Source organism: Mobula birostris, chromosome 11 (genome assembly GCF_030028105.1).
Source record: "Mobula birostris isolate sMobBir1 chromosome 11, sMobBir1.hap1, whole genome shotgun sequence".
Taxonomy (NCBI): Eukaryota; Metazoa; Chordata; class Chondrichthyes; order Myliobatiformes; family Myliobatidae; genus Mobula; species Mobula birostris.
The window spans coordinates 34,789,254-34,810,250 of NC_092380.1; the positions used below are offsets into that span (position 1 = coordinate 34,789,254).

A 20,997-nucleotide genomic window follows, 5' to 3' on the forward strand; every position below is an offset into this window, starting at 1 on the left:
TCAAACCAAACCAAGGACCAGACCTATTCTTTTCCATTACTTTGAAACTAATGGCATTGTAGTCACTAGATGTAAAGTGTTCCCCCTACACAAACTTCTGTCACCTGCCCTGTCTCATTCCCTGATAGGAGATCAAATACCGCATACTTATTTGTTGGGACTTCTATGTACTGATAAAAAAAATCAGCTGACTACGATGGTGCTCGACAGCGACTTCTTTGACCTTATCTATAATATCAGTTTAATTTCTACCTTTAATGTCTCTCTTCGTCCTTTTCGAGGTGGATGGGGCTCTGTCGAAGACCCTGACCTAGAGCTACACTCAAACTTCGGTTCTTTTTGGCAATGGGACCCGCTCGCGGGGCTCACTGACCCAGCTGTTTATCAACATCCCAAGGACGCAGCCTAGAAGACAAGTGTGCTCTCAGGGTTCCGAGGCTTTGCGGGCCTAGGGACGAGCCGATTCTATGCCGGTGCTGCCGAATGAAGTGTTGTGGAAGAAAATAGAATATCAGGAACAGTGGATCAGCTGTTGGAGGCAAATTGAGCACTCTCCCTCTCTCTCGTTGGTGGAGGAGAATTTGTTGCTGATTCTCGAGTTGGAGAACTTGAAAAAAATGACATGACTCCGTAAATCAGTGAGTTGTTTACCTTTGTTGGTCTCCCCTCTCACTGTAAAAGTGTGACACCTCTCTGTCTGTTTATTAGGGACAGAGGGAGTCTGTGGTGTGTCCACCAACTTAGTAGGTGGAAGGTGCTAATGTTATTTTTTTGCTGAAGTGAGTGGGGAGAGTTGTTGCTTTGATGATGTTTGTGTACAGGAGGGGGAAGTAACAGGGGCTTCGGGGCTCTAACGTTTTTACTGTCACTCATTCTTTGGGGCTTTTTTCTGTTTTCGCGGATGTCTGTGAAGAACAAGAATTTCAGATTGTATACATTCTCTGATATTAAATGGAACAATTGAAATATTAAGGAAACTTTTCTAAACACATTTGACAAACTCTTTCCCATCCAGACCTTTTACACTTTGGGAGTCCCAGCCAATATGGGGAAAGTTAAAAATCACTTACTATCACAACATTAGGTTTCTTGAAACAGTCTGCGATCGCTCTACAAATTTGCTCTTCTAAATCCCCGCGAACTGTTGGGTGGTCTATAATATAATCCCATTAATATGGCCATACCTTTTTTATTCCTCAGGGGTACTCATGCCTCACAAGATGAGCTGCAACTCCAGTTTAACCACCCTTCCCCAGCCCTGTGCAGCACTAGCAAACATTATCACTAGGATATTAGCCCCCTCCCCTCCAGTTCAGGTGCAAATGCTCCCTTCTGTACAGATCCCAATTTTCCTGGAAGAGAGCCCAATGATCCAAAAATCTGAAGCCCTCCCTCCTGCACCAACTTCTTAGCCATGTGTTACCTATTTATAGCCTCACTAGCATGTGGCACAAGTAGCAATTCTGAGGGCATAACCTTACAGGTCCTGTCCTTTACCTTAGCACCCAACTCCCTGAACGTTCTCTGCGGAACCCTGTCAACCATTCTACCCATATCATTGGTACTAGCATGGACTACAACCTCTGGCTGCTCGCCATCCCCCTTAAGAATGCTGTGTACTTGATCCGAGATGGTAGGCAACAAACAATCTGGGAATCTTGTTGTCGTCTACAGAATCCCCTTTCTGTTCCCGTAACCAACGAATCCCCTATCACTATAGCTCACCTCTTCCCTTCTGAGTCACAGAGCCAGAGACCTAAATGTTGAGGAATGCCTCTGCTAGGTCATCCACCTGCTCAACAGTATCAAAAGCGTTCAAAAACTTGTTGAGGGGAATGGTCACTGAGGTACTCTGGGCGGGCTGCCCTTATCTCTCCTGATAGTCACCCAGTTACCCTTGTCCTGCACCTTGGGTGTAATTACCTCTCTGTATGTTCTATCAACCCATCAGCCTCCCAAATGATCCAGAGTTTATCCACGTCCAGCTCCAACTCCATAATATGGTCTGCAAGAAGCTGCAGCTGGATGCACTTCTTGCAGGCGTAGTCTTCAGGGACACTGATGGTCTCCCTGCCTTCCTTGATCCCAATTGAAGCATTCCAATATCCTGTTTATCATCCCCACTGTTCTAAATGTGTAATAACATAAGATGGCACTAAACCACGACTCCTTTGCTTGCATCTTCGGAAACAGCTCTATTTCCATCTTTACTATCTTTATTTTTCCTTTTCAGGGTTCTTTTGAAGCCCCTGACCTGGCGTTACATGCAGATTTCAGTTCTTTGCGGGAGTGGGACCTGTTCTCGGGGTTTCAGGACCGGCCGTTATTTGGCATGTCAAGGGTTCGGCCTGAGAGTCGGCCTCATGTTTGGAAGCCTAAAATCTTGGGCTCTGGAGACGGGGTGGATCGAGGGTCAGTGTCACAGCAGGAGACTCGTGTGTCATTGGGGAGGCTGGAAAATCTTTCACTGTGGGTCTGAAGACCCGAGACCTTTGCGATCTTCAGGCACAGAGTTCCAAACAGACTTTTTAAACAACGTAAACTAACAGGTTGTTGTTATGTCTTCCGCTCGCTGTGAAAATGGGGGACACCTCCCTCTCTCTTACTAGGGAGAGAGAGAACCTGTGGCTTGTCGAATGCCGAATGAAATGCAATAGTCTTTGGGGTAACTGCAAGGCTTGTGTCTTTACTATTGCCTAGCTCACGCTTGTGCTCGGTAGCTGGTGCACCTTTTTTTGCCTGGGGGGGAGGGGCCGGGTATTGTTGCCTTGCTGCCACTTACGCACGGGAGGCGGGGAGCTGGGGGGACTTTGGGGTTCTCACGTTTGACTCTTGTTCATTCTTTGGGGCACTTCTCTGTTTTCATGAATGTTTTGTGAAGAAAAAGCATTTCAGGATATATATTATATACACTTCTCTGACAATAAATTCGACCTTTGAACCTTTAAATTATGAAAAATCTACCTACGGCCTATGCCTCTCCTTGAGGAAGTCTTGATGAGCCAAAGCCTCAACTGTCCACTCTTAACACTGGCCCACTCACACAATGGCCACTCTACTTAAACCTAACTTCTTTTTATTGGCCTTGCCAAGTGCCTAATTATGCACAATCCAATGACTCTACAGGAAATGTGACGAGCAAAATGTGCCAACTGCTCTCTCTCAATTCTTTTTAACCAGCTCCCTCTCTCTCGGAGACATAGATGTCTCCTTGGGACTGTGATGCGCAAAATGCGCAACTCTCTCCAAGCAATATGGTATTGCCTTGGGACTGAGGTGCACAAAATGTGCTGACCGCCCCCACTCGCTTCTTTTAAACTTTCTCCCTCCAAGCAATTTGGTACCTTCTCAAGACTGTGGCACGTCTCTTTTAAACTGTCCACCCCTCCAAGTAATCAGGTGTCTCCTTGGGACTGTGGCACGCAAAATGTACGGGCAGCCCCGGTTAACTACTTTTAAACTCTCCCTCTATGTAATCTGGAGTCTCCTCAGGACCATGGCCCCAGAATGGATGCTAGGACAATTATATATAAAACAAGAAACAAAATATCACAGCATCAATCTTGCTGTTCACCAACTGTTCTTAGTTTGACTTCTTCATTTCAATTGAGTCATGAATACTGAAGGCAGAAATTGAGGACCGAAATTTCCAAGGTCTTTCGTGGCAAGAAAATTCTGGAATGCAGAACTCCAAAGCATTTCCAGATAATGGGGTCCGAGTCCATAGGACACTCAAAGCTGCTGTGCAGGTTAACTCTGTGGTGTGGAGGAGATTTACAAGGATGTTGCCTGGATTGGGGAGCATGCCTTATGAGAATAGGTTGAGTGAACTTGGACTTTTTTCTTTGGAGTGACAGAGGATGAGAGGTGACCTGATAGAGGTGTATAAGATGATCAGAGGCATTGATTGTGTAGATAGTCAGAGGTTTTTTTTCCCAGGGCTGGAATGGCTAGCATGAGAGGGCACAGTTTTAAGGTGCTTGGAAGTAGGTACAGAAGAGATGTCAGGGGTAAGTTTGTTTGTTTGTTTTTTTTTTAAAAAACGCAGAGAGTGGTGAGTGTGTGGAATGGGCTGCCGGTAACGGTGGTGGAGCCGGATACGATAGGGTCTTTTAAGAGACTCCTGGACAGGTACTTGGAGCTCAGAAAAATAGAGTGCTATGGGTAACCCTAGGTAATTTCTAAGGTAAGGACATGTTCGGCACTGCTTTGTGGGCCGAAGGGCTTGTATTGTGCTGTAGATTTTCTATGTTTCTATATATATTCAGGAGTGTACAAAACAGTGCAGCCAGTTGTTTGATGTTAATACTGAGAATAGATAGAGAACAACAGTAGGGAAGACAGCACGGTCACAGCCTCCAACAACAACTCTTCTTTAACCGTGATGAAATTTGGCTACTTACAGGAAAGATATCAATAAGACTGAACGAGTACAGAGAAAATTTACAAAGATGTTGCTGTGACTTGAGACCTCAAGTTATAGGGAAAGGTTGAATAGTTTAGGAATTTATATCCTGGAGCGTAGGAAAACAAGGGGAGCTTTGATAGAGATGTACGAAAACTATGAGGGGTATAGATAGGGTAAATACAAGCAGGCTTTTTCCACTAAGGTTGGGTGAGACTAGAACAAGAGGTTAAAGGTAAAAGGTTGAAATATTTAAGATGAATCTGAGTGTGGTACAAGTGTGGAAGAAGCTGCCAGTGAAGTGGTGGGCGAGGGCTTGATTGCAACATTTAAAACAAGCTTTAATAAGAACGTGGATGGGAGGGTTGTGGAGGGATATGGTCCCGGTGCGGGTCAATGGACTAGGCGGAAGAACAGTTTGGTATGGACTAGATAGCCCGAGGGGCTTGTTTCTTTGCCTTAGTGCTCTAGGACCCTATGATTCTAATTTGGCATGTCCTCACGGAAAAAGCAAAATTGAGAGATTGTGGTAGAAATGAATCAGATGTCAGCATAGATACTAAGTTAACTTGCATGATGAGGTACAATTTATATCAAGTTGGCAATGACTATTTTACATCTATTCTTACCCCAAATATTTCCCTAAACCCCATTTTAGTCTGCCTCACATAGAGGACATGCAAATGCCACACAGAAAATTCCAGCTGCTGGGATTGAATCTACATCACTGGACCTACGAGGCAGCAGCTCTCCCAGCTGTACCAGCCACTACTTGAGTGAATGAAAAGATTATAAATATCTCTTCAAATATGTGTGCATATGCAAATCTTTTCACATATGTTGTGTAAAGTTTAGTTAACAGGCCAAGGTTAAATAACTGACAAAATCAAGATGCATAGCTGCAATTAAGCTAAAGAATTATTTATAGTTGGGTAAAAGCAGAAAACTAATTAAAATGAAACTTTATTCAAAACAAGTTATGGTACATTTGCCTAGCTTTGATCTTGAGGCAACAAATTTAAGGCATAATTAAAATAATAACATCGTGCCCATTCATTGCATGGCAGTTCGAAGTGAAGGAGGCAGAAGTTAAATAACAACAGTGAAGATAACTGACTTGTGACATAGAAATCTTCAAATGCAGACAGTCTCGGACAGGACAGTTAGAGGATATAACAGAAGTAACATTTTCCTTAAAGCAGATATAAAAACTACCCTCGTAGTTCAGAGCAAAAGTTGCAAGGGCAGACAAAAGGATGAGTTAGTTGGAATGAGCTATGAGTATGATAGGGGAGCTTGGGAGAGAGAGGGGGAGAAAAAAGGGAGGAAGAGAGGAAAAGAAAAGGAGAGGGGGAGAGGGAAAGGAGAGGGGGAGAGGGAAAGGAGAGGGGGAGAGGGAAGGGAGAGGGGGAGAGGGAAAGGAGAGGGGGAGAGGGAAAGGAGAGGGGGAGAGGGAAAGGAGAGGGGGAAAGGGAAAGGAGAGGGGGAGAGGGAAAGGAGAGCAGAAAGAGGGAAAGAAAGGGAGAAGGGAAAGAAGGAAAGAAAGGGAGGGGAAAGAGGGAAAGAAAGGGAGAAGGGAAAGAGGGAAAGAAAGGGAGAGGGGAAAGAGGGAAAGAAAGGGAGAGGGGAAAGAGGGAAAGAAAGGGAGAGGGGAAAGAGGGAAAGAAAGGGAGAGGGGAAAGAGGGAAAGAAAGGGAGAGGGGAAAGAGGGAAAGAAGGGAGAAGGGAAAGAGGGAAGAAAGGGAGAAGGGAAAGAGGGAAAGAAAGGGAGAAGGGAAAGAGGGAAAGAAAGGGAGAAGGGAAAGAGGGAAAGAAAGGGAGAAGGGAAAGAGGGAAAGAAAGGGAGAGGGGAAAGAGGGAAAGAAAGGGAGAGGGGAAAGAGGGAAAGAAAGGGAGAGGGGAAAGAGGGAAAGAAAGGGAGAGGGGAAAGAGGGAAAGAAAGGGAGAGGGGAAAGAGGGAAAGAAAGGGAGAGGGGAAAGAGGGAAAGAAAGGGAGAGGGGAAAGAGGGAAAGAAAGGGAGAGGGGAAAGAGGGAAAGAAAGGGAGAGGGGAAAGAGGGAAAGAAGGGAGAAGGGAAAGAGGGAAGAAAGGGAGAAGGGAAAGAGGGAAAGAAAGGGAGAAGGGAAAGAGGGAAAGAAAGGGAGAAGGGAAAGAGGGAAAGAAAGGGAGAAGGGAAAGAGGGAAAGAAAGGGAGAGGGGAAAGAGGGAAAGAAAGGGAGAGGGGAAAGAGGGAAAGAAAGGGAGAGGGGAAAGAGGGAAAGAAAGGGAGAGGGGAAAGAGGGAAAGAAAGGGAGAGGGGAAAGAGGGAAAGAAAGGGAGAGGGGAAAGAGGGAAAGAAAGGGAGAGGGGAAAGAGGGAAAGAAAGGGAGAGGGGAAAGAGGGAAAGAAAGGGAGAGGGGAAAGAGGGAAAGAAAGGGAGAGGGGAAAGAGGGAAAGAAAGTGAGAGGGGAAAGAGGGAAAGAAAGTGAGAGGGGAAAGAGGGAAAGAAAGTGAGAGGGGAAAGAGGGAAAGAAAGGGAGAGGGGAAAGAGGGAAAGAAAGGGAGAGGGGAAAGAGGGAAAGAAAGGGAGAGGGGAAAGAGGGAAAGAAAGGGAGAGGGGAAAGAGGGAAAGAAAGGGAGAGGGGAAAGAGGGAAAGAAAGGGAGAGGGGAAAGAGGGAAAGAAAGGGAGAGGGGAAAGAGGGAAAGAAAGGGAGAGGGGAAAGAGGGAAAGAAAGGGAGAGGGGAAAGAGGGAAAGAAAGGGAGAGGGGAAAGAGGGAAAGAAAGGGAGAAGGGGAAGAGGGAAAGAAAGGGAGAAGGGAAAGAGGGAAAGAAAGGGAGAAGGAAAAGAGGGAAAGAAAGTGAGAAGGGAAAGAGGGAAAGAAAGGGAGAAGGGAAAGAGGGAAAGAAAGGGAGAGGGGAAAGAAAGGGAGAGGGGAAAGAGGAAAATGAGCATGGGGAGAGAGAGAAAAATGAAAAAATAAAACATGGCAGGAAATTCTGAAACTGGGGCAAAATAATAGTCATAGTCATACTTTATTGATCCCGGGGGAAATTGGTTTTCATTACAGTTGCAACATAAATAATAAATAATAATAAACCATAAATAGTTAAATAGTAATATGTAAAATTATGCCAGGAAATAGGTTCTGTCAGTGATAAGTCACGTCAAAGAGCAGAACGGACAGTGGAAATCACAGGTAGCTGAGGTGTCAATGTAGTTCTCTTGGTTCTGGATTGTCTTTCAACAATTGATTGCTGGTGTTTATAATGCAAAAGCACCACAGAATATGAAATCAAGTGAATGGAATTAAGTTGTTAATCTGCAACAAAAGGCAGGAAAAGGTTCAAAACATTGAATAATTTGCTAGTTTAATTTTCCTGACATTCTGAGGATGAGGTCACATACGCAGTGGTCACATCTAATCAGCCAATCATGTGACAGGAACTCAATGCATAAAAGCATGCAGACATGGTTCAATCAAACATCAGAATGGGAAATAAATATAATCTATGTGACTTTGACTGTGGAGTGTTTGTTGCTGCCAGACAGGGTAGTTTGAGTATCTCAGATACTGCTGAACTCCTGTGATTTTCATGTATATCAATCTTTAGTTTCCAGAGAATGGTGTGAAAACATCCAGTGGGTGGCAGTTCTGTGTGTAAAAATGCCTTGTTAATGAGAGAAGTCAGAGGCCAGACTGGTACAAGCTGACAGTAACTCAAATAATCAGGCGTTACAACAGTGGTGTGCAGTAAAACATCTCTGAATGCACCACACATCAAACTTTGAAGTGGATGGGCTACAGCAGACGACAAGGCACAGGAGCTACATAATAGAGTGGCCAATGAGTGTACATGTCCTGAGTGAACTGAAGTGGGTACACCACTAGAATCCAACGTAGAATGGGATCCGTAGGAAAGGATTGGAGCTCTACATAATAAGCAAAAGGATCCAGTATGACTTATAACCCTGAACTATTCAATGCCTGCACCTCCTTCTGCAACTGGATTCTCGACTTCCTCATTGGAAGACGACAGTGTGCATATCGGAAATAATGTTTCCATCCCATTGACAATTGACACTGGTGCAACTCAAAGATGTGTGCTTAGCCCACTGCTCTACTCTCTCTACACCCATGACTGTGTGGCTAGACGGAGTCCAAATGCCATCTTTAAATTTGCTGATGATATAACTATTGTTGGCAGAATTTCAGACAGGACAACAAAACATGCAGGAACAAGATAGATCAACTAATTGAGTGGCGTCGCAGCAACAACTTTGCACTCAACATCAGTCAGCTCAAAGAAGTGTGGACTTCAGAAAGGGTAAGACGAGGGAACACAAACAAGTTCTCATTGCGGGATCAGAAGTGGACGGAGTGAGCAATTTCAAGTTCCAGGGTGTCAACATATCTGAAGATCTATCCTAGGCCCAACATATTGATGCAGCTATAAAGAAGGGATGACAGTAGCTGTATTTCATTAGGAGTTTGAGGAGATTTCTACAGGTGTACAGTGGAAAGCATTCTAACTGGATGTGTCACTGTCTGGTATGGTGGGTGGGCACTGTACAGAATCAAAATATATATGTATATTGTGTGTGTGTGTGTGTGTGTGTGTGTGTGTGTGTGTGTGTGTGTGTGTGTGTGTGTGTGTGTGTGTGTGTGTGTGTGTGTGTGTGTGTGTGTGTGTATGTGTGCACGCGCGTGTATTCACCCCCTTGGAAGTTTTCATGGTTTATTGTTTTACAACATTGAATCACTGGGGATTTAATTTGGCTCATTTGACACTGATCAAAAGAAATGACTCTTTCATGTGAAAACGAAAACAAATTTTTATAACTTGGTCTAAATTTATTACAATTATTAAACACAAAAATAATTGATGGCATAATTACTCACCCCCTTCAAGTCAGTATTTAGTAGACGCACCTTTTGCAGCAATAATAGCCTTCAGTCAGTGTGGATAAGTCTCAATCAGCTTTGCACATCTGGACACTGCAATTTTTTCCCATTCTTCTTTACAAAACTGCTCAAGCTCTGTCAGATTACATGAGGATCGTGAGTGAACAGCCCTTTTCAAGTCCAGCCACAAATTCTCAATTGGATTGAGGCCTGGACTCTGACTTGGCCATTCCACGACATTAACTTTGTTGTTTTTAGGCCATTCCTTTGTAGACTTGGCTTTATGCTTGGGGTTATTGTCTCGCTGGAAAACAAATATCCCCACAAGTCACAGTTCTCTTGCAGACTGTATCACATTTTCCTCTAGGATTTCCCTGTGTTTTGCTACATTCATTTTACCCTCTACCTTCACAAACCTTCCAGTGCCTGCTGCAGTGAAGCATCCCCACAGCATGATACAGCCACCACCCTGCTTCACAGTAGGGATGGTGTGTTTTTGATGGTGTGTGGCATTTGGCTTACGCCTAATGGTAAAAAAACTCAATTTTGGTTTCATCAGATTGTATAATGTTCTTCAAACTGACTTCAGAGTCTCCCACATGCCTACTGGCAAAGTCTAGCTGAGATTTCATGTGAGTTTTTCAACAGTGGCTTTCTCTTTGCCTCTCCCATAAATCTGTGACTAGTGAATCACCCAGGCAACAGTTGTATGCGCAGTCTCTCACATCTCAGCCACTGAAGCTTGCAACTCCTCCAGAGTTGTCAAAGGTCTCGATGGTCTCCCTTACTAGTCCCCTTCTTTCATGGTCACTCAGTTATTGAGGGTGGTCTGCTCTAGGCAGATTTACCTAGAGCCATTTTCTTTCCATTTCTTGATTGACTTAACTGTACTCCAAGGGACTTGGAAACTTTTCTCCTTTACTCTCTGTATACCCACAGCTCCAATCTAAATTGGCCAAATCTCAAATAATAACGAGCCAATCCAGAGAGAAGAAGTCAGAACCCTGACAGAGTGGTGTCAAGAAAACAAAGGAGCTGGTTGTGGACTACAGAAGGAATGGAGACAGGCTAACCCCTATAGACATCAGTGGATCTGCGGTTGAGAGGGTGAATAGCTTTAAGTTCCTCAGTATCACCAAGGATCTTGTTGTCTGTACATACTGGCTCTGTTGTGAAAAAGAGCACAACAGAGCCTCTTTCACCTTAGACGGTTGAAGCAGTTTGGTATGGGCCCCCAAATTCTGAGAACTTTCTACAGAGGCACAATTGAGAGCATCCTGACTGGCTGCATCACTGCTTGGTATGGGAACTGTACTTCCCGAGTGGTGCGGACAGCCCAGTGCATCTGTAAATGTGAACATCCTAATATTCATGACATTCACAAAGACAGGTGTGTATGCCATCCAGGAAACGGTACCACAGCATAACAGCCAGGAACAACAGCTTCTTCCACCAGGCCACCAGACTGATTAATTCATGCTGATACAATTGTATTTCTATGTTATATTGACTGTCCTGTTGTACATAGTATTATAAATTACTAAAAATTGCACATTGCAAATTTAGAAGGAGACGTAATGTAAAGATTTTTACTCCTCATGCACATGAAGAATGTAAGTAATAAAGTCAATTCAGCTCTTGTATCCATCACCTGACTTGTGCTTTTCAATAACCTTTTCACAGAGTTGCTTGGAGTGTTCTTTTGTCTTCATGGTGTATTTTTTGTCAGGATACTGATTCACCAGATACAGGTATATTTTTACAACAATCAATTGAATCAATTTGACTGCACACAGGTCTCCAAAAACAGATCTCCACTTCACTCTAAAACCAATTGGATGCACCAGTGATGATTTGGTTGTCATATTAAACTGGTGAATACTTGCGCAATCAATTATTTAGCTTTATATTTGTAATTAATTTAGATCACTTGGTAGAGATCTGTTTTCACTTCGACATGAAAGAGTCTTTTCCTGTTGACCAGTGTCAAAAAAAAAGGCAAGTTAAACCGAATGTGATTCAATGTTGTTAGACAATAAAACATGAAAACTTTGGGGGGGGGGGGCTCAACACTTTTTATAAGCACCGTGGCACACACTTTCTGTACTTCAGATTTTAATTATTATGCATTGCAATGTACTGCTACCACATGACAAATTTCATAACATATGCCAGTGATATTAAACCTGATTCTGATGATACTCCACAATACTCACTTTCTTCCGATGTTTTGTCACGTCCGTCACCACTACTCTGGAGCTCACCGGCAGGAGCAGAATTGATTTCCATAGATACAGGAGAGTTTGTTCGCAAGCGTCCAGAGGGGCTGAAAGAAATTAATTCCAATTAATAGAAGCCTGGATGGGTGCCACACTTCTCACCAGAATCCACTGCTACATTTTTCTGCTTTGTCGTTTATCGTTAATATTATGCAGACCCTCAGAAAAACAAAAAAACAGCAAATGCTGAATATCAAAATGTAGACTTTCTGTTAGGTCCTTGACTATCAAAGTTGGATGACAAGCTGCTTAAAGTTCGGATGGCTCCAAGTTTTTTTTTTTAACTCGTAATTACCCAAAACCAATCATTGAAATCTTCTTGTCCCAACTTGCAACATCCCAGCATTTTTTACCTACCTAATTTCTCCCATTCCAATTAAAGATGGATACAAGGCCAACAGGACTTTGCCAAGAGGCTGCCCTCTTTGGAACGGGCTATTATGCATATAGACACTCAGGATTGATCTGTGGAGAGCATTCTTTTTGTCTAGATCCCATTCTTAAGGGCAGCGTGGTAGCAAAGCAGTTAGTGCATCACTTTACATCAACACTTCACTGATTGTGGTTCAATTCCTGCCACTGCCAGCAGGGAGTACGTTCTCCTCATGACACTCGGGTTCCTCTGGTTTCCTCCTACATTCCAAAGACATACCGTTTAGTGTTAGTAGGTTGTGTTGTGCCAGAAACATGGTGACGCTTGCAGGCTGCCCAATGCAATCCTTGGTCTGTGCTAGTTGAGGCAAACCAATACATTTCTCTGTATGTTTCAATGTTTTGATGTACATGTGATAAATTAAGCTAATCTAATCTTTAACTATCAATATTAAAGTTCAAAGTGAATTTATTATTAAAATACATACAGATGCAAGGAAAGGTTTGTGAACCATTTGCAATTACCTGGTTTTCTTCATTAATTACTCATAAAATGTGGTCTGATCTTCATTTAACTCACAATAACAGACAAAACACAATCTGTCTAAGCTAATAACACACAAACAATTGTACTTCTTCTTGTCAATACGGAGTACGCCATTTAAACAAATCACAGTCATGAGATGAGATTGCTGGTGTGGGTTGAAGCAGTGCCTTGCCTTACACAAAGTCAGGTTACGGACAGAGCCTGCTCTTCTGAAGAAAGATCTGTAAATCAACAACAGAATGGTCTAAAAAGAAAATCTGTGTTTTGGAATGGTGAAGACAGAGTTCAGACCTTAACCCAATTAAGATGCTGTGGCATGCCCTGAAGAGGATTGTTCATGCAAGGTATCCCAGAAATATTGATGAACTGAAACAGTTTGTATGGAGGAATGGTCCAAAATTCCTCCTTGCCATTGTGCAAGTCTGATCAGCAACTACAGGAAACTTTTGGTGGTGGTTATTGCTGCTAAAGGAGGTTCTACTAGCTATTAAATACCTACTTTTTCCAGCCTGGACTGTGAATGCTTGAGCAATGTGTTCAATAAAGACATGAAAAGTACAATTGTTTGTGTTTATAGTTTAGGCAGATTGTGTTTTTCTAATATTATGACTTAGCTGAAGATCAGACCACATTTTATGAGTAATTAATGCAGAAAACCAGGTAATTGCAAAAGATACACTATTTTTTTCTTGTTACTATATATGTCACCATATACTACCCTGTGATTCATTTCCTTGTGGGCATTCATAGTAGAATCAATAAGTATACACAAACAACCAGGCAATAGACAAACCATGCAAACACAAAAATAAATAAATAATATTGAGAACATGAGTTGCAGAGTCCTTAAGTCAGCCCATTGGTTGCGGAATGAGTCCTGTGTTGAGGTGAGTAAAGTCACCTATGCTAATAAGAAGTGCATCTTCCAAAAACCAAGCAACCCATTTGACAACACGCCCTGAAATCACTGGAACAGGTATAGTAGCAGATGAGCTGTTAATCAGGAAAGAAGTGCAGCATCCACATACGGAGGCAGCAAAGGAATGAATGAGTCTTGGTAGGAGGTGGGCTGAGCAGGTGGTCCTTGTGAGGGAGAAAGATAATCAATCCAGTCACTTCAACATGGACAATAAACTATGGTACCTCAAAGTTCAAACGTCAAAGTCAGTACATGTCACCATATACTACACAGATGATTCATTTTGTTGCAGGCATTTACATTAGAATAAAGAAACACAACAGAATCGTGAAAAATTACACAAAGATTGAAAAAAACAACCAATGTGAAAAAGACAACCTGTGCAAATACAAAAATATTTAAAATAAATAAATAACATAAATAAATAACACTGACAACTTGAGTTGTAGAGTCCTTGAAAATAAGTCCATAGGTTGTGGAGTCAGTTCAGTGTTGAGGTGGGCTTAATGGATGCAGGGTAATAACTGTTCCTGAACCTGGTGATGTGGGACCAAAGGCTCCTGTCCCTCCTTCCTGAAGGCAGTAGAGAAGAGAACATGACCTGGATGGTGAGGGACCCTAATGATGGATGCTGCTTTCTTGTGGCAGTGCCTCATCTAGATGTGCTCAGTGTGGGGAGGACTTTGCCTGTGATGGGCTGGACTGTGTCCACACTTGTAGGCTTTTCCATTCTGGGACACTGATGTTTCCGTAGCAGTCCATGATACAACCAATTAGGATACTCTCCACTCTGCATCATTTGCTAGAAAAAAACTCTTTTCCTAGCCATAAATAACACTGGAGGTGTGACACAGCCTTGTCTCCCAGTCAGTGCATTAATGTCTGCAGTTGTAGGATAAAGGAATCAATGGTTGTGCTTTGTCCTTATCCTGCTAAAGTACATGCACTGACGCCAGTAAAAGACAAAATCTACCACTGTTCTGAAGGTCTCCTCAGCCAGTCAGTTCAATGCTACATTCTAAGTTCACAGATAAACTTGAAGGGAGGGAAGAGAAGGGAGAAAAGAAAAAACAATTGGAACCACATTTCCAAGCAACATACACAAAATACTGGAGGAACTCAGGCCAGACAGCATTTATGGAAAAGAGTACACTCTTCCACAGATGTTGCCTGCCTTGCTGAGTTCCTCCAGCATTTTGTGTGTGTTGCTTGGATTTCCAGCATCTGCAGATTTTCTCTCAATTGTGATTGGAACCATATTTTCTTCCACTTTCATCACTTACCCAGCCTGGGAGGCAAAGCTAGCGAATACTGCCCAACCTTCTAAAGGAGGCGGTGATGTCACGTGTTCTGCGTTGTCCCATGCACTAAATCCAGCATCTGCAACACTCTGGCTCGCACTGTTATTTGCCATAGGTACAGCATCGAAGTCTGCTGTCCAACCAGATTCTGAAGATCAAAGCAACACTTCATTGGTAACACACCAGACAGGATTCTCCTGACTAAAAGCAGAATTGAACCAGAATAGCCCTCACTCCATTTGTCACCTGTTGAGCTAACTACAGTATTAGCAAGTGCTATGTAACTGCAGAAAGCTACATCTCAGTAAAGTTTACACATTGCTTTATGAAATGGAAATACTAAATGTACATAATTGTAAAATTGCTTAAATGTTGATTCAGATTAATATATGACACGTACATTGAAACATACAGTGAAATGCATCGTTTGTGTTAACTACCAATACAACCTAATGAACTGATGGAGCAGCCCATAAGTATCGATGCACATTCTGACGCCTATATAGCATGCCCACAATGCTTGGCAGAACAACATAGGACACAACAACAGCAAAACAAGCCCCACTCCTCCCTCCCACATATCCAAGTGGATACATTATCCTCCAGTTCCAGGTTTGGTCTTCCACTCCAGCAGGCCTGTGGATTCGCAGACATTGGACTTTGACTTCTCCAGCAGACTAGCAGACTTGAGGGTGTTACACTTAGTACAAGTAATTGAAAGATTTCAAAAAAAATTGCAGCCTTCCATCTGAATTGTATAAGGCATGTGCTTAGGTGAGGCTCTAAGCTCTGCTCTCTGTGAACACACGGCTAGGCAAAGCTCAAACACCATCACTAAATTCACCGATGACACTACTGTTGTTGGCAAAATCTCAGATGCCAATGAGGAGGCTTACAGCAGCAAAACACAGCAGCCGGTTAAGTTCTGTCACAACAACCACTGAACGTCAGTGAGACCAAGGAACAGATGGTGGACTTTAGGAGAGGGAAATCGGGAGGACTTACACCAGTCCTCATCAAGGGGTCAGCAGTTTCAAGTTCCTGGCCATCAACATCTCAAAGCATCCATCATCGCTCCAATATACTGATGTAACCATAAAAATGGCATGCCAGCAGCTCTCGTTCATTAGGAATGGGAGGAGATTTGGTATGTCACCACTGGAAAATTACTAGGTATACCATGCAAAGCATTCTGACTGGTTGCATCACTATCTGGTATGGAGAGGCCACTGCACAGGATTGTAAGAGGTTTCAGAGGGTTGTACACTCAGCTAGCTTCAACAGGGGGACAAGCCTCCCCACCATCAAGGACATCTTCCAAAAGTGGTGTCTCAAAGAGGCAGCATCCTTCATAAGGACCCTCATCATCCATGACACGTCCTCTTCTCATTACTACCATCAGGGAGGAGCTACAGGAGCCTGAAGACCCACACTCAACCTTTCATGAACAAATTCGTTCCCTCTACTATCAGATTTGTGAACGGCCCATGAATGCTACTTTGCTATTCCTCTTTCACGACTAATGCAATAAAACCATGAAACATAGTTGTAGAAGTAGGCCATTCAGCCCATTGAGTCTGCTCCACTATTCTATCATGGAGGAAATTCCATAATGCTGGTGAGAATAAATCTGATTATGATTCTGAAAATAAGCATCGACCACAGATGTGCTACTGATCAAACTAATGCAGTTGAGTGTTCTTTACTCTGCATCTCTGCCTTCTATGTTTTACCTGAGAGCTTCTGATGCAGAGGGAGGGCTATAGAGATGCGTGTATTTTACTTGTTAGCATAAGTAGTCCTAATTTGAGAGGCACATGAGAAGCAGTAGAAAATGCACCAACTTCCTCACAGGATAGTAGACTGCTACAGTCAACTTCCTTCCTTTCTAGGAGAAACAGTCCTAGTGGTTGAAAATTCACAGACATCTGATGCACAGGAGCATAGGATTAGTACATTGCGTTACAGCAGCCAGCTGTAAGGCTGGAGTTTGATTTCTGTCACCATCTGTAAGGAGTTTCCACTTGTCCCTGTGACCTCATGGGTTTCCTCCAGATACACCAATTTCCTCCCTCATTCCAAAGACGTACAGGTTAAGATTAGTAATTTGTAGCATGTTATGTTGGTGTCAGAAGTGTGGCCACACCTGCGCACTGCCCAGCACGACCCTACTGATTTGATTTGAGGCAAACGATGCAGTTCATTATATGCCTCAATGTACATGTGACAAATAAAACTAATCTTTAAATGTATAAGTAATGCCAGGTGATCACACAGGACTACTTTGCAGTCCACAACAGCTATTTCCCATTGGTGTCAATAGACACAGAAGAGAACACATTACCATGACCAGTAGCCTGCCATACTTCAGTGTAATTAGATCAAATATCCCATCAATCACACACCTTTGCTTGGGTCTGCTTCCATCCTTGAGTCTGTTGGCTTTATGGTCATCTGTCCCCCTTCTTCATCTTCTTCCTCTTCAGAGTCTCTACTTCCCTCACTGTCCGTACTTCCAGAGCTCCTGCAACACGGGCATAAAATTAGGCCTTTATCTTCTGATTCTGCAAAGGAGATTTACCAGGATGCTGCTGGATTAGAGAGCTAGGACTTTTCTCTTTGGAGTGAAGGAAGATGAGATGAGATTTGGTAGAGGGTATACAAGATGACAAGAGGCATAGAGTGGACAGGATGGAAATGACTAATACAAGGGGGCATAATATTAAGGTGATTGCAGGAAAGTATGGGGGGGGGAGATGCCAAAGATAAGTGTGTGTGTGTGTGTGTGTGTGTGTTTTTTTTTTAAACACAGAGTGATGGGTGCATGAAACACCCTTCCAGAATAGTGGTAGAGGAAGAGAGTAAGATATATTAGGGACATTTAAGAATCTCTGAGATGGGCACATGTAGGAGGTGTGACGAAAAACCAAGTTATCAGAAGATTGATGCTGATGAGAGAGATAAGAGAGACAAAGGGAGAAGTGTTCAAAATGTTAATGAGAGAAGAGAGAGATTAACAAAAAGAGACACAGTTCCAAGTATTGACAGACCGGTCGCTTTGAACCTGAACTGTTTGAAGTTTGATGGACAGGCGATACCCCAGCAGGGGGATAAAAGGAACAGGTTCGCTAAGGCACGACAGACACCAAGAGGTCACGAGATAACAAGTCCCTGGAAGTGCGGTGTGCCCCCACAAGTTGGTGCGAGTTTGGAGGTCTGGTCACGGGACCGACCATAGACGCACAGGGTGAAAAGATGACGATCGGCGGGAACCTGGTGTGTGTGCCCGCCCTTGTCTGGGTGCCGGGTTCACCACGGAAGAACAATCGTATCCGAAACAGAGGGGTCACAGTTGGTGACCTCAGAAGACAGTAAAAGGGCTCGCCCGAAAGCTAACTGCGAGGAACATCAAAGGTCTGTTTGAATCAGAAATTTGCATATTCGCTCTCTCTCTCTCTCTCTCTCCAACAGATTCCTGCGAACTGTACTCAGCTGAACTGAACTCTGCGTCACTTGAGACTGATCATTTTACCCCTAGGCTGCGATAGAGCTTGATTGATTCCTATTATCCTAGTTCTGTGTACATGTGTGTTTTATCATTGCTAACCTGTTGCATTTATATCCTTGTGATTAGAGTACTGTGTTACTTATTTCTTTAATAAAACTTTCTTAGTTCCAATAATCCAGACTCCAACTAAGTGGTCCATTTCTGCTGGTTTGGCAACCCAGTTACGGGGTACGTAACAGAGGGAAGGATTGATTTTAGAGTAGGTCAGATAATCAGCCCAACATCATAAGCCACAGGGTCTGTATGGTGGTAGTGTTCTATATCCTGAGAAATAAAGACTGGTACTAAAAACTCTATCAGTATTAGGACTGAGTTGGACTTCAGCATCAGTTGCGTAGAGGCATAAGTGCACGAGATTCTGCAGATTACTAGAAAACTTGAGTATTACATACAAAATGCTGGAGGAACTCAGGAAGTCAGGCAACATCTATGGAGGGGAATAAACAGTTGACGTTTTGGGCTGAGACTCAGAAAGTGGGTAGAAGCCAGAATAAGAAGGTGGGGTAAGGGGGATGAGGTTGAAGAGTCAGAGAGCAGCAGAGATCACAGAGGGGGGAAAGAGGGTCTCATTGAAATCCCAATGAGAAGACTTAAACTTCTTCAGGGTAGGCATACCTCGAAGAAACTTCAAAGTGAAGCAGTAAATCATAAATACAAGAAATCCCTAACCGTAGCTCATTACTTTGAACCTTTGAGATTCAGTAGATGAAAATCTTGAGCAACACACACAAAATGCTTGAGGAACTCAGCAAGAAGTGCCTCTCTCACGCCTCTTCTGCTCACCTGCCCATCACCTCCCTCTGGTTTCCCTCCTCTTTCTCTTTCTTCCATGATCCATTGCTCTCTCCGATCAGATTCCTTCTTCTTCAGCCCTTTACATCTTCCACTTATCCTCTCCCAGCTTCTTACCTCATCCCCACCCACCCATCTTCCTCGTCATCTAGTCTTAGAGATTACCTGTCAGCTTGTACCCCTTTCCCTCTAAGTTCAAAGTACATTAGTTATCAAAGAATGTATAAGGTGTACAACCTTGAGATTACTTTTCTCGCAGACAGCCACAAAACAAAGAAACGCAATAGAACAGTTTTAAAGAAAATCTCCACACAACAGGAACATCAAACACCCAATGTGTGAAAAAAGAACAAATCATGCAAACAATAAAAAGTAAACAAATAACATTAAAAGCAGAGTGTCTGAAAGTGAGTCCATAGGCAGAGAGCCGCTGAGGCAAGTGAAGCCTGTCCAGGAGCCCGACAGCTGCAGGGTAACAGCTGTTCCTGAAACCGGCGGCATGGGATCCAAGACTGATACACCTTCTGCTTGATGGCAGCAGCGAGAAGAAGGGGAGATCGGTCAAACACAGGCAAACAGAGCTGAACACCTGTTCATTTTCCACTCTTGTCCTCGACAATTTTAATCTTGCTCAACGCTTTAATGGGCACGGAGTAACGCAGCTGACCATGGGATTGTGTCCCACCATCGGAAATCGATGCAGACACCCCCAGCGATGGCTGTACCTGCACTCTCCGCTCTCATCCACACTGAATCCCCCAAGAGGTCGCAAAAGCACCAGATTGTTGAGTTGGCTCAAAAATACATCCTTAAAAGGGCAATTAGAGGCTGCAATCAATCGTAGTTCAGAAGTATATTTCAAAGAAGAATATCTAGTAGCTTTGTGAGCTGTCTGCAAGATGTCGCCATTGGTTGCTGGTGCCATCTCTCCCCCCCCACCCCCCCAACAACCTTCTTATTCTGGCTTCTGCCCCCTTGTTTTCCAGTCTTGATGAGGATCTCAGCCCGAAACATCGACTGTTTATTCCCCTTCGTAGATGCTACCTGATCTGCTAGGAGCAGCACTTTATGTGAGCTGCTAGGAAAAATACTGCCCAAAAGTCAGTGGCCATGAAAGAATGTAGACAAAGGAAGGAGTCTCATTCTACCCTAAACTCCAGACTTTGAGAGTTTACAGAATGGTTGCTGCTGCTTATAACCCCACACCACCTACACTCAGGAGAGGAAGGTGAAAAAGCTCTTGCAGTGACAAAAACCACACACCTGGTAACACGGTGAGCATCCGCTGCGAAGTGCAGGTCCTTTTCCTGCCACACTTCATCCTCATCCGAGCCTTCGTCGTCGTTGAACTGCCGTATTCGCTCCTTCCAACACTCCTCAAACAGGCTGGTGTTTGGCTGAGAGGCAGAATGAAGAAAATTGCACTTGCATTCCAGTATCACTTAAAATATTTCAACTAGGTAGTGATTATTAGCAATTTCTCTGTAAGGTTTCAACATGGAAATCAGCAGCTGCTGATCACTATTTGAATAAAGTATTTGACATGCTAATGATTTCAGACTGCTCATCTTCACTCTTGGTGGATCAGTGAATCAACCACTGCCATGAATAACCAGTTAAATTCCTGGTGTAATATTCATTACCTAATGACAGATATGATGCTGGAACTAAATTGAAAGTTACTTTTTGGCTAATGAGGGCAGGAGATAACTAACTTCAAGGTTTATTTTTGAGGCTTTGAGTTCAAGTAGTCAGGAAATTACGTTGCATATGTATTACACTCTAGTAAGACCACATTTGGAGTGCTGCCTACGGTTCTGGTATCCCCATTACAGGAAAGATATCGAGGCTTTGGAGAGGGTGCTGAAGAGGTTGAAAAGACAGGTCTATAACGAGAGGTTGGACAAACTTGGGTTGTTTTCTCTGGAG

The 20,997-nt window shown here is 43.4% G+C and overlaps 1 protein-coding gene across 3 annotated transcripts in view; it reads right to left on the reverse strand.

The window, feature by feature from the left end:
- Nucleotides 1-20,997, reverse strand: part of LOC140205017 (serine/threonine-protein phosphatase 6 regulatory subunit 3-like) — a 207,794-nt gene that overhangs the window by 39,355 nt on the left and 147,442 nt on the right. For all 3 annotated transcript variants that reach the window (XM_072272080.1, XM_072272079.1, XM_072272077.1), the window contains exons 17-20: nt 20,332-20,465; nt 17,114-17,232; nt 14,691-14,856; nt 11,507-11,616 (exon numbers count right to left, since the gene is read on the reverse strand). In XM_072272080.1, coding sequence (XP_072128181.1) covers nt 11,507-11,616; nt 14,691-14,856; nt 17,114-17,232; nt 20,332-20,465 — 529 coding nt within the window. The remainder of the gene's footprint in view (nt 1-11,506; nt 11,617-14,690; nt 14,857-17,113; nt 17,233-20,331; nt 20,466-20,997) is intronic.